Raw genomic sequence first — 14,083 nt, forward strand, 5'->3', positions numbered from 1 at the left:
ATTAAAAACATATTTTATCCAAATAAATCTCATCCACCCAATTCACATAACAATATGCAATTTGTCCGACAACCTTATCTATATATACGTATTCTCATTTTGCAAGTTTCCACTTGCAAGATATTATATTAGATTTATTTTTAGTGACGAAAAGGGTTAAATTTTCTGGTTATTGCAACATGGCTAGTGAGTTGTCCCAAAATTCACTCCATAATAACCAACTAAATGCTCTAGTCATTATTTAACATCCTCTCATTCACTTCACTTCACTTCATGACATTCCTCTACATACAAAACCATGCTTGGCACTACCCCGAATTTACTCCATAATGACGACTTAACGTCCTGGCATTATTGGGTTAAGTTACCTTCTAGTTGACTCGATAACCTTTTGGCTTTGGCTGGTTGAACTAACCATAACTAGGACTGTAAACGAACCGAACGAACACGAACAAGACCTTGTTCTTGTTCGTTAAGGAAATAAATGTGTTCATGAACGGTTTATGAACACTTACCGAACGAGATTTTATGTTCGTGTTCGTTCATTAAGGAAATGAGCGTGTTCGCGAACGGTTCACGAACACAAACGAACACAAATAAATTTGGCGAACACGACGAAGGATAAAGATAGATGGCCCAGAGGGTAGCACTCGAACTTGAATCCCTTAATGTGGAACGAAGGTCGATCGTATTCGTGGATGTAAATAATGAGAAATGAAAGGGAAATGATGCATAAACAAGGTGAAAGTGGGTTTCCTAGTTTAATTGTTAGGGAAATAAAGTAAATAAAAGTTTAATAATATAAAAAGTACTAATTAAATATAAGAAAGTACAAAGATCTTCAATTAAAACACAAAAATACGAACATAAACGAACGCAAATCAACGAATGTTCACGAACACGTTCACAAACACCTTATTGAACATTCACAAACACAATCGAACGAACGAGACCTCTGTTCATGTTCGTTCATTTAACTAATCGAACGAAATTTCTTGTTCATGGTCGTTCGTTTATTAAACGAACGAACATAAACGAACTTCCCGCCAAACGGTTCACGAACTGTTCGCTGAACGTTTGGTTCGTTTACAGCCCTAACCATAACTGGGTCCATCCTAACATCGGATTATAAGCCTCATCATCAAGAAGTTAATTCGCTCCATAAATTCAACGTATACAACTTGTTATCATGTAGCAACAAACAAATTATAGTGTTTACATTTATAAACACACACATGATATACAACCATAACCCAACACTAACTAGACCCTTGTTTATCATGCCTCCAGCTTTGCTGCCATTTGACAGATTTCTCTACATGTTTCAGCTTAAGCCGATCAAATCGGAAGCATTCAGTGTCAAGTATCGTGTTTTAATGTCTAAATGTCACGTTGCATGTTATATAACCGCCTTTTTTAAGAAGAAAAAAATGTTACGCTTGTATAGACGGGTGTTACTAATTAGGAGTTACTTCATCGACTATATCAAATAAATACCATGAAAAATTCTCAACCTACAATTATCAATTAGCCCATCTGCTACAACTTTTGATATAATAACCTTTGACCATTGATTGCATACACAAAGGGGACATCGAACACATTGCAACAAAGATTCTTGATCCGCGTAAGTAGAATCCTGATGTGATCTCCAGATCACGCCGTTAACTTGTAATTTCACTCATCCGTCATCACAACCACCGGAGCAAACTACAAAAACAAAGACGGTAAATGTTAACTTTTGTTTACACTCCTCGTTAGCGCAGTGGGACCCACATAGAAGCCCACGTGGTGACAAAACATACTATTAAGATTGCGACCCAATGTGACATGAATAAGACCCTAGAGTGTGTCATATAAGATTTCCTAAGTGCGACACACAATATGATCATATTTTGTAATGTAAAAAAAATGTTATTCTAGTGCATAGTTGAAATAATGATATATGACCATACTAACCTCGTCATCTTCTTCGTAAAAGACTCCATCTCCATTGTTCTGGTGAAATATCCATCCTAGAGACGTCTCGAGTAATTCTTTCAGTCTCCTTGTCTACATTAATAAGTAATCTCACTAACAACAAAATTAACCTCAAGAATATATTAAAAGACCTCATGCAACATGGTAATAACACAAGGGTAGATTAAAAACCTCTAGTGAAAAAAAAACAACCTTAGGCAACCTAATATAGGAAGTACATGATTTAAAAAAAAAAAAAAAGAGTTAAATGTCATTTTAGTCCTTGTGGTTTGGGTCATTTTGCCAGTTTAGTCCAAAGGTTTCATTTTTCACCTGTGGGACCAAAAAGGTTTCACCGTTGCCATTTTAGTCCACTAGTTTAACTTCATTCATTTTTTCTGTTAACGAGAAGGGCAATTCGGTCATTTTATATGACCGAATTGCCCTTCTCGTTAACAGAAAAAATGGATGAAGTTAGCCCAGTGGACTAAAATGGCAACGATGAAACCTTTTTGGACCCACAGGCAAAAAATGAAACCTTTGAACTAAACTGGCAAAATGGCCCAAACTACAGGGACTAAAATGGCATTTAACTCAAAAAAAAACTAATTTGTTTTTCACACTCTTTCTCAAATCCATTGTTTCTAGATGAATCTTAGAAACAGAAATAAAACAAAATGTTATCTTTTATGATACGATGAATACTCACCCAAGACAAAAGGTCCCCATCAACAACACGAGCTTCAAGCATGAGCGAAAAGAACTCCTGCAAATATCCAATTAAATAACAAACCAACTCAAACCGTCTCCCAACATTCTATGAAATAAAACACAAACGGACAGGGACATTGTTGACCCGCTTAAAACTAAAATTACAAGGAATATGTTGACCCACTTAGTGGTCAGCGGTCACACGTACATAACTTTAACGTGCCTGAAAATTGTAGGGGAGAACAAAAAGAATGTGCCAAACAGGTTCGGTTGAAACAGACAGGATTGTTTGACCAGTTTAGCCCCTTTGAACCGTTCGGTGTTCCCTCTCGCATAGTTGTTAATAGCGAATAGCGACAAATAGCGACAAGGGACCTATATGCTACATAGCGAATAGCGACCGCTATTTTATAAATAGCGATACACTAGAAAAAGAACTTTGAAAATTTTTATATGTATATTATATCAAAATACCTTGGTATATATGCTATTTTACGTGTATATTTAACAAAAACCTATATATCCAGCTATTTTATAGCTATATATAATTGCTATTTACATAAAAAAAAATATCGCTATTTGTCGCTATGACCCATATAGCGACACTACGTCGCATCGCTACACAGCGCGCTATAGCCGCTATTACAACTATGCCCTCTCGACCTGTTTGAGAGGGAACACAACCCAACTTGACCCATTCATAAGTAAATTTATAAAAATTGCCTCCTCTATCTAGTATACCATAAGTAATATAATAACAAACAAAAAGACGAGAGAATACCTTACACAAGTGATGAAGAAAACTATCGGAAGATAAAAAAGAATCATCCAACAATGTTATAGGTCCCTTCGCAGCAACGTTATTGTCTGTTTGACCTTTCTGTAATGCATACTTGAGTTGATAATAAACGACCTTCGTAAACTACAGAATGAACCGTAAACAAAAATGTCAGCAAAAACAACGATAACGGACATCAAAAGTAGCGTCGCAAAATCATACGAGCTTACCTTGGTGAATAAACGACTCCTTGAGCGCAGAGGCTTCGGAATTAAAAAAAACATAAAAAAAGACCGTTAATAAAAATCCCACATAAAGTTAATTTGGTTCGATTATTTAACAACTTACAGCTTCAGTACAACCAAATAAAAGGTGAACAATAGCTTTCCATTGCAGAAATGCTTCTAGTGATTGCCCCATCTGCCACATTAAACGTGTTTCGAGTTTAAAGACACCTTTAAATTAAAAAAAAAAAAAAGAGTAAAATGTCGTTTTCGTGCCTGAGGTTTGGCCAGTTTTGCGACTTTCGTCCAAAGGTTTGTTTTTTCGCATCTGGATCCAAAAGGTTTGAAATCTTGCCATTTTCATCTGGCTCGTTAACTCCGTCCGTTTTTCTCCGTTAAGTTATGTCATGGGTATTTTCGTCTTTTTTGTTAACTTAAAGGGCAATTCGGCCTTCATAATACTTGTACATTATGCTAGAGGTGCAAACGAGCCGAGCTACTCGCGAGCTGCTCGAGCTCGACTCGAAAAAAAGCTCGAACGAGCTCGAGCCCGAGCCTAAAAACAAGCTCATTTAGTAAACGAGCCCCGAGATTCGTTTATCGAGCTCGAGCTGGCTCGCGAGCCTAAACGAGCTTTGTGTTTATATATTTTTTATTAATATATTAAACATATATTTATATAATAATAATTACCATTTATATATAAATATAAAAAATAACTAAATTACATGTATAATAATAATTATAATTAATATAAATTAATTTATTAATACTAAACGAGTCGAGCCTGAGCCGAGCTCGGGCTTGAAAAATCACCTTCGAGCCGAGCTCGAGCTTTAGAAATAAAGCTCGAATCGAGCCGAGCTCGAGCTCGAGCCTGGTCGAGCTCAGGCTCGGCTCGGCTCGTTTACACCCCTACATCATGCTAAATGCCTATACATAAAGGGAAAAAGACCGAATTGCCCTTTTAAGTTAACAAAAAAGACAGAAATACCCATGACTTAACGGAGAAAAATAGATGGAGTTAACGAGCTGGAAGAAAATGGCAAGATTTCAAACCTTTGGATCCAGATGCGGAATAACAAACCTTTGGATGAAAGTCGCAAAACTGGCCAAACCTCAGGGACGAAAATGACATTTTACTCTAAATATATAAAAAATATACAATTATACGCTAGTACCAAAAAAGCAATAAAAGCAAATTGCAGCTCTCCAAGAAGCAAATCTTCGGTTCCTCCATAGTCTTTCATCAATATGCTTTCCAACAAACTTGTCTACATGAATATACAACGCCATCAACAAGGGCAGAATTGTAAATAAACTAAAACGTGTTTATTTTCGACAGTTTTGTTGCAACGCGTACCTTGTCGAGATTCAATGAAGTAAGATCTTGGCTGACGACACCCTTTTTCTTAATTAGACGGGGAATTTTCGTGTAATAACAACCTCGTTTTTTAAGCGTATCGTCAGACGTTGGAACGTTAGTATTCTTCAACTGCTCGGACAAAGCTTCCTCCATTGCGGTTTTAGGACCGTTTTCAAGAATGTCGGGTTCGTGGATAACGGTGATATCTCCTCCAATGGGTTCTGCATGTAGGCCATACGTTACATGTCGTCAGTTTACAGTGTTTACTTTCATTCTTCGAGTTTGTGGGTCCCATCCAAATTACCTATACGTTCAATGACGCTCTTTGTAATGTAGTTTGATAACATTTTCCACTCTCCGTACTGGCTTAGGGTATAAGGCCCGAGGTACTTGTCGAACTCTAAACTTTTTACGGCTTGTGAGTATCTCTCTTCCTTCAACAAAGAAGAAAATTAATATTAGAGTTAATTGCCCGGATGGTCCCTGTGGTTTCACGTTTTTTCACGTTTAGTCCCCACCTTTTAGAAATAACAGGTATGCTCCCTATGGTTTGTCATTTTGTTACTCGGATAGTCCCCTGACATTTACTCAGGGACTATCCGAGTAACAAAATGACAAACCATAGGGAGCATACCTGCTATTTCCAAACTAACTGACATATACTCAGGGACTATCCGAGTAACAAAATAACAAACCATAGGGAGCATACCTGCCATTTTCAAAAGGTGGGGACTAAATGTGAAAAAACATGAAACCACAGGGACCATCCGGGCAATTAACTCTTAATATTATAAACTGGCGTCAAATGTTTAAAAAATGACGGAAAAAACAGAAAAGAAAATGTATGTACCTCTTCTTCTGGTACTTTGACTAGTCGCTCCTCTTGCGGGTCCCACTTACGAACAATTACCTGTCAAGTGCTTATTGAACTTTAGAGAAAAAGAAAAACATATAGAAAGAGTAGTTAAAAGACTCGAATTGAGTTGATCAACGGAAGAATTAGTGTGGATCTTAACCTCAGAAGGATTCAAATCAATAAAGAAACCGATCATCGGTGAAAACTCACTGCCACCTCTGCAAGAAAACAACCAAAAAATAACTCACGACCAGTGACGGAGCTTGACCAAAAGTTTCGAGGGGGCGTAAAGTCATGGGACCCAATTTTTTTTTCCTATCATTATGTTTCGGGTCGGGCCGGCTATTCGATTCGGGTCGGGTCAAATAATAATAGTTCCAAATAAAAATAAAAAAAATTCATTCATTCAAAGGACCCGTTCTTGCATATAAAAAAACTAAATATTGTTTAACAAACACAAGACCAATATATATATATATATATATATATATATATATATATGTATGTATGTATGTATGTATAATGGTACGAGATAAATGAAACCTGGACGAAGAATTACAACTCAGCCTGACGACCTTTAAGATTTAAAGTGGTAACAAACTTTACTTTGATTTATATATTGTATAAATATTTAGGCAAAATAATTGGAGGGGCGATCTTATATAATTTTAAAATTTTCGGACGAAAAATCGGAAATTATACACTTCTAACCGAAACATTGGAGGGGGGGCGGGTGCACCCCCGGGCACCTACTAACCTACGCCCCTGGCTCACCACTCATATGACGTAATTGTAACGACTCGTGAATTATAAGAATGTATAAACACCCATACAAAAAAAAATATGTAACGAGGATATTGAATCATGAAAGCAAGCAAACCTGTTTGAAGAACTGTAATAGACGAAGTGAGGACCAGGCGGAATCATTTTAATACCTTTGAAATTAGGGCCCACAGAAAATATCTGCATTATGATCATATAGTTAACACACCCAAAATGTAATACAAGATCATAAGATACTAAAATCACTATTCACTATATAAAAACACAACCGCAATAAATCTGTCTCCCTGTTTTATGATCATCCCAACGAAAAGACTACAAAAATATTAAATAAATCCATGCTACCGAACATCTTCTCAACAGTACACACAAAAAACAACATATGATTTCACAAAAACCATGAAAAAAATCATTATTATTAACATCAAATTATAATTACAACTCACTTCTCACCTATGTAATTAATATTGCGATATATCACCGGTGATATATCGGTGCAAAATATTAGTCAGAATATCGGTACCGATATTATCGGCGATGTTTGACCGACATATCACCGATTTTCCCTATATCAGTACCTTTCTTCTTAGTTCTACCATTCGTCTTTCTTCTTATTGCTGCTATTAGTGTTTTAAGTCTTAATTGTTAGTGTTTTAAGTCTTAATCATTTCTTACTTGATACAAGCAGTGGCGAAGCTTGAGATTTCCGACCGCTTGGGGGGGGGGGGGGGCGGAAGTCATTGGACCTAAAAATTTCTATAAAACCGGGGGTCGAAAACGTATATACCAAAAAATTTCTATACGGAAGCTACATACTCTCCACTACCGAGCGAAAAGTTCGGGGGGTCGGCCGCCCCCTCCCGCCCTACTTAATTTGTTAATAGTAGGAGAGTATACTGAATTGATGGTGTTAAATTGCTATATACATAAATTCTGCATGATATTATAATTACCGATATCCCACCGCAATAACCTATATCTCGGATCGGTCCGATATTTTACCTGATTAACTACTTAGCTTCTCACCGCTGACACACTTTAACATAAACCATAAATTAACTTTTGCTTCAAAAAAACTGTAACCAAGATGCAAACTTTACCCAAAAGCATGGTTGCAAAAGTCGCTAGGCGCTCCCTAGTCGGTACACCGGGGAGTTGAGAGTACTCGGTCTAGGCGGAGAGTACTCGGGAGTACTCGGACATGTTAAATTATAAAGAAATTACTTTTTGGAGATTAAATATATGTCAAATAACAAAAATCTACTAATATTTATAACAAAATACGTGAAAATGATATTCATTCTTTAATATGATAGGCATAGAAATTATGTTTTATTATTATTGAAGTAAAACTAGGCCCGAGTTGACCTGCTAGATCCAATTCTAGCCGAGGTTAACCGCGTTTGACCGACTCCGAGTAATTAGGCGGAGTCGAAGAAAGTCGCCTCGGCCGCAGCTTACTTGTAGCGACTACTCGGGAGTACTCGGCCTTGGAAACCTTATTTTACAACCATGCCCAAAAGTAACAAAACCAATCATAAAAAGAACTGGGAAATAACTAAACCAACAATGATCACCAATCCAAGATCATTACAACCCAATTTCTCAACGAATACGGAATACCTAGGGGCACTCACTGGTACATATGATAAACTGCAAACAGTGTGCAACAAATCAATCTTCTTTTTTCAATTCAGAAACTGAAAAAGAATTGAAAAGGGTACCTGAGTATCGATGCCGAAAAGGGTGTGTTGAGGAACATCAAGAAAAAGAAGAGCAGCCCCTTTCTTTACCAACTCCAAAGCTGTTTCTGCGTCCATTGCTGATTCTTTAGGGTTTTGAGAGATGGATTGATCAAGGGTTTTTGTAAATTTTGTGTTTTGATGAGTGGGAATGGTAGACGAGAGTGTTTTTTTGCTACTACAACCTTCTCGAATGCTGAAATAATGGATATCCCCACTGACCCGGTTTCGATTCGGGTATGAAATCGGGTAATTCCAAATTCAGTGAGTGTCGGACTCTCAAATTTCAAACCGGTGAGGGTTGGATAGGAGTGTAAATGATCTAAGCTCGAGCTTGATTAACTTATAATAGCTCGAGTTTGGCTCGGTTTGAGTTTTATTTTCAAAGCTCGTGCTCGACTTTTTGTTGGTTTCTCAAGCTCGAGCTTGGCTTGTTGGTAGTTTCTCAAGCTCGGGTTCGGCTCGTTTATTATCTATTAATTTATCTATACTATATTATAATGCATGAGGCAAGGGCATTTTAAGATACCAAAAAAATAAGAACTTTTCCCCCCTTTATTTATAGAAAGACCCCTAAAATGAGGGTAGTTTGGTCTTTTAAACACTATTTATTTTTTAGCCCCTAAACTCATTACACTTAAATCCCAAAGGTTTTAACAAAATTATAGATAGTTAGTTACAATTCACCCCTCCACAACAAACTTATAATTATTTTACGTATTCTTACCATATCTTATAAACTATAATCTTTTTAAAAAAAATCCAAAAGTACCGTGATAACCTACTCATTTTTGTTGACGTTTCGATAGTTGTTTTATTCGGTATTGACGTGTGAATTAAAATGTACAAGTAGATGATTGCTTAGGGTGTAAGGAGTGGTTAAACACTTTGGAGTGGTAAACCAAAAAACCGACCAATTAGAGCGCGCCATGTCAATCAGTCAAAAATGTTTAAACTTTGCTGAAAAGTGTTGGCAATGGTTTAAACATTTGGTGAATTGGTAAACTTTTTAAATAAAAAAAAGGAAAAAAAATGTGATTGGTTGAGATTGGAATGGACCCCACCCTATACCCCCCTCTCTCTTTCCTTTCTCATTTCCCGCATCGGTAAAGCTTCACCGATTTTATACCCATTTCGTCAAACACTTCATGTGGCAAAAGGTTGGCAATGGTTTGCCAAAGTTTACCGATCGGTAAAATGGCTTTACCGAAAGCCACTCCGTATCCCCTTAGTGTACAAGTGATTAGTGCCATCCAAAAACTAAGTTGTTGGTTTAGATCAGATATGTACGTTTTAGGCCTGCAGGCTAATTATATAACAAACACCTATGATAAATTTATTTATTTAATTTTAAAGTGTAAACATTAGTGAGATACATAAATGAAATTGATAGAGAAAGAAAGTGATAAACCACTTTTCCACATTCAAAGCTACATATGAGATACCAGGTCAACATAACCTACCCTCTTTATCTATTCATACGCATCAAAATTGGCTCCATCAAGTTTAAATTTGAATTTTGAAATAGGGTTTTCGAATTATACGCATCAAATTTGGCTCCATCAAGTTTAAATTAAATCTCAGCATCTTTCCTTTTTCATCTTCTACCAACTCCAAAACGCCATATTTCGTTTTCCATCAAAGCTACAAGAAGCACCAAACCTTCAAAAATGATTACTTTACTATCCATTGAATGGAGAAATGGAAAATCAAATATGAGCAGCACCGCAAGGATGTACAAACATGGTTGAAAACCTTGATCTTATTTTAAAATTCAAATGATTTCTCCTTCGTTTTCCATCTCACACACACACACACAAATTCCATCTACAAAGCCCTCATATTTCGGCATTCGGCGTAAAGATTCAGATCCGATAATAAGGAGGGTGCCGCCGGTTAGGGTTTCTTCGTGAAACGTTGTAGAGCGTCGTGACGGCTGTTGTTGCGGTTGTTTCTGGCAATTCGATAGGGTCACTCATCCTCTTCTATAGAGCTGCTGAAGAAACTGGTCCTTTACATATAAACTCTGATACGAAGAAATTAGTGTTAATTCTCATATGATTTCTGAAATAGATTAGGGCTTTTTATAGTTAATGGTTTATCGATTATTCTTTGAAGAATATATTTCACTTGCAGCAAATATTGGATGTGGGTTACGCATTTGTTTTTACTTATGTCGTAATGCCATCAATTGAAGCCCTAATTTGTTGCCGGGGTCTGCTACAGTTGGTGGATATTTCGATTAAGCTGGTTCTGGAAGTGGCGCAAAAGTTGGTGGAGAATAAGGTTAGAACGCCTTGTGGATAATCAATGGGTTCTCAACAATTGTCCTCATATCACTGTAAGCGTCTATTTTAATAACACCAAATCTTAACATTAAAAAAGTAACAACTTAGGGTAAAAAAGTTCTCTATATACACATCAGGGAGATCTGGTAACCGATTTTACGTGCACTCTTTTAGTTTGATAAATAAGATCTCTATAATAAGATAATTCTTGCTCGAAAAGTGAAATTCAATTTGTGATTATTCTTTTTTTTGAACAGTGAGAGATGGAGATAGGCAGATTTTTATCTTGATGTTAATGATATTGATACATTGGATTGTACTAGTAGGGTGTCCGCGCGATGCGGCGGGGGTGACACTTTGCATTGCGGTACTCGTTTTTGGTAGTTTTCTTAGGCTGGTGGGTGTGATTTAAAGCCCCTCAGGGTTTTATCACGCCACGTAAGCATCACATAGGCGACACATAAGCAAGGGGTTTTATCGCTGATTTACACGGTGTGGAATAACGCACCCTATAAAGCAACTAAGTAAATAACGTAATCCTATGTTAGGGTTGTGCTATATGAACCCACCAACTGTACTCAAGTTGCCACCTCTATTTTCTATTGTAAGCTGGGCCGGACCTAAGTGTCTGTCTGGGTGGGTGGGCACACCCCTTGAAAAAAAAATTAGTGTATTTTTAAGGAAAAAAACCGGACCGCACCCCTTGAAAACATGCTTGAACTACTCATCCGCATCCACAGCAAATAATTCATGGGTCCGCCACTGAATGTAAGTTGAAACAGGCCGGACCAACTCACAAACACTTCTTTTTGTCTTTATTTTTATTTAACTATACAAATAATTAACGTGTTAATATCATTAAAGAAACACATGATACAACTATAAACTAATTTACTTTTAAAACGTTTATAACAATCTATAAACTATGAACATATTTCAGCTAACACAACACTCAACCCACTGTGAGCATAGGTAGGAATTGCGACGTCTAGTTAACACATAAGAACTTCTATATAGCAGAAGAAACACACTGCAAACGCGATATCCGTTTATGTTTGTTTATCAATCTTCTCACAATATATTGGTGTAATTAACATTTTTTTTAAACTTTACCTAATCTCTATTCATGTACACCTGCAAAAAGGTTCTAGCATGTTTTGGAGCTACAATATTCGGTGATCAACATAGAGAAATCATGACTTTTTGTTCTACAAGAAAAAATAACATGTAAAACAATATAAAAAACTACCATGCAAGTTCAAAACTAGTATCAACCTAAAAAAATCAAGACTTTAAAGCCATAAGCTCGGAGCGTAAATTTGTGAGGACATTTCATCTTTTAAGCTTTTCAAGTGTCTTTTAAGTTATCGTTCATTAGATCTCTGCATAAGTCCCTACAAAAAAAAGAAGTATAAAAATAAGTACCATTAATAAACAGATAAAATGAATTGACGGCTCAAAAGGCGCCCAATGGGTAATTTTAATGCATCAAAACCTAGTCATTCGTTGTTTCAAAATAAAATTGGATTAATGTTTAGATTATATATCTTTTATAATCATATTTGGCACACTAACTACTTATAAGAAATTGCAACAGTTTGAACATAAAGTGTCTCTGCTCAACAAATTTGGACATGGCCAGTACAAAGAATTACATATTACATGTACCTTCTCTTCTGATCCAATGACGTCATAAGCCAATAGTTTGGCAAGTTCATTAATTGCACTACATCCTAATTGGGCATTTTTGTACTCGGTCCTCATGGCCTCAAGTTCCACGTGGTCACATAAATTTTAAGAAATTATTAAAAGAAAATCTAACAAGCATGTGTTAATAGTAAAAAACATTTAGCTTAGAGAGTTAAGTCCACTCAATTGCTACTTTTATAAAAATACTAACCAACAAAGCATTAATTTTGTCCTGCAATATCTCCATATCATCGTTTCATTGGTTGACAACACCTTCCTGCAAATGAAAGTGGAAAAAAATATTACATAGACTTTGAATTACTAACTTTTTTAAATTTGGAATGCTAACAAATTAAAATTCTTGAAAAGTAATTCCTACATGTTGATTACAACTATCGGTTAATGCTTAGTTCTTAGTGGCTAAAGACTGCGAGAACTCGAAGCCTCAAGAGCTCGTTACAAACATAACTTTTTTTTGTGACAAATCCCTACCCATATATATAACAGTACCAACAAAAATTCCTCAAGTTGTAATCAGATGCGTCTAGAAAATGTTCAAAATCGTATCAATTTTGCAACTAAAAATAGATAAATACTCAACGATGAAAAACCGTGGGAACTAATAATCGATAGAAAAGAGAAGTACTCAACGATGAAGAAGTCTAGCAGCAGAATTAATAAACGATAGAAAAGAGAAATACTCATGTTTGAAGAATTCATTAGAAGCAGCACTCACGAAATAAACTCGTCAATTGCCTGCAAGATGATATATATTTGAGAAGAGTTTTTGAATGAAATCATTCCATGGTTCATAATTATAAAGATCTGAAATAGCACCTGTATCACTGAACTACCATAAAAAAATTGCAGACAACAATCTTTGTCAAGGTTCCATTTGCTTCTGAAGTTCAAACGTTGTCCCCTGCGCTACATCAAAATAGCTCATGGTCCTTAGTTTCAAAGAAAGAAAAAGGGAACATGATATAAGTAGATTTGCCAAATGGGTCGAGTAATAACAATTTCGTGTCAAATTGATTCTTTTTGTGGTGCGGTTCATACTGGGCCACCCCAGGTCAGCCCAAAACATGTCTTGTCCAAAAAGTTCGTATTTTTAAACAAAGCAACAAATGCCTGTAATTAAATTATAAAACTGGTTTATGCATTACTCTTTGGCCAATGTTCAGCCCTTTTGACCCACTTCCTTTTAAAATTAGTGTCAAAATGAGTAATTTTTGTAGAGCCAGACGAATTTGATTAAAGAGACCAACTACCTCCTTCTTTTGCTTTATCAGTTCTACAAGCATAGCCTAGTGCCCACCGGTGGAAACAAAAATACTCTTATCACTATTTAAACTTCTAAAGCAAGATGAGCGGGAACAACTTACACAAATGGGAAAATGTGCCATTTTTGGTAGTTTTCTAAAGCAAGACACTTCAAACCGATCGCCCCATACAAACAGATAGTGGAATAATGATGCCCAAAACTACAAAAATAACCGTCCAATTCTGCAAAAAGAATAGAAGTGTAAAGGCGGTGTCCCGTTTTACTTGATATTATAATTTAGTACCGGAAATTCAAAACAAGAGATAACAATGACTTAAGACCATGGGGTATGGGGCGGGGGTTTGGGCGTGGGTTGGCTGAAAAAGCCCAAGCCACCACCCCGGGGGCTTGGGTTTGGGCGTG

The 14,083-nt window shown here is 36.4% G+C and overlaps 1 protein-coding gene across 2 annotated transcripts; it reads right to left on the minus strand.

Moving 5' to 3' along the window:
- Positions 1-1,452: 1,452 nt before the first annotated feature.
- LOC110889439 (protein AAR2 homolog) lies at positions 1,453-8,609 on the minus strand. 2 transcript variants are annotated; one of them, XR_004871946.1, is made up of 13 exons: positions 8,402-8,609; positions 6,775-6,857; positions 6,055-6,112; positions 5,889-5,948; positions 5,343-5,472; positions 5,036-5,259; positions 4,854-4,946; positions 3,797-3,868; positions 3,679-3,711; positions 3,452-3,592; positions 2,669-2,725; positions 1,960-2,073; positions 1,453-1,710 (listed from the first exon to the last, which is right to left on the minus strand). XR_004871946.1 is itself a non-coding variant. In XM_022136965.2 (13 exons), exons 1-13 carry the CDS (start codon positions 8,495-8,497, stop codon positions 1,678-1,680), a joined length of 1,173 nt encoding a protein of 390 aa, XP_021992657.1. In that variant the 5' UTR covers positions 8,498-8,609; the 3' UTR covers positions 1,453-1,677. The 2 variants fall into 2 exon arrangements, 1 of the variants encoding a protein (XP_021992657.1); XM_022136965.2 differs by having other exon boundaries at positions 1,960-2,052.
- Between the last annotated feature and the right edge of the window lie 5,474 nt (positions 8,610-14,083).

The sequence above is a fragment of the Helianthus annuus genome, chromosome 11, assembly GCF_002127325.2.
Source record: "Helianthus annuus cultivar XRQ/B chromosome 11, HanXRQr2.0-SUNRISE, whole genome shotgun sequence".
In the NCBI taxonomy this organism is placed as follows: Eukaryota; Viridiplantae; Streptophyta; class Magnoliopsida; order Asterales; family Asteraceae; genus Helianthus; species Helianthus annuus.

Excerpts from the sequence above, each read along its gene's own strand:
- LOC110889439 (XM_022136965.2), bottom strand. The coding sequence starts at position 8,497 with ATGGACGCAGAAACAGCTTTGGAGTTGGTAAAGAAAGGGGCTGCTCTT. Across the intron at positions 5,473-5,888 it reads TCAAAGTACCAGAAGAAGAG|GAAGAGAGATACTCACAAGC; the intron begins GTACATACATTT and ends TCTTTGTTGAAG. Across the intron at positions 2,053-2,668 it reads ATGGGGACCTTTTGTCTTGG|ACAAGGAGACTGAAAGAATT; the intron begins GTGAGTATTCAT and ends TTATTAATGTAG.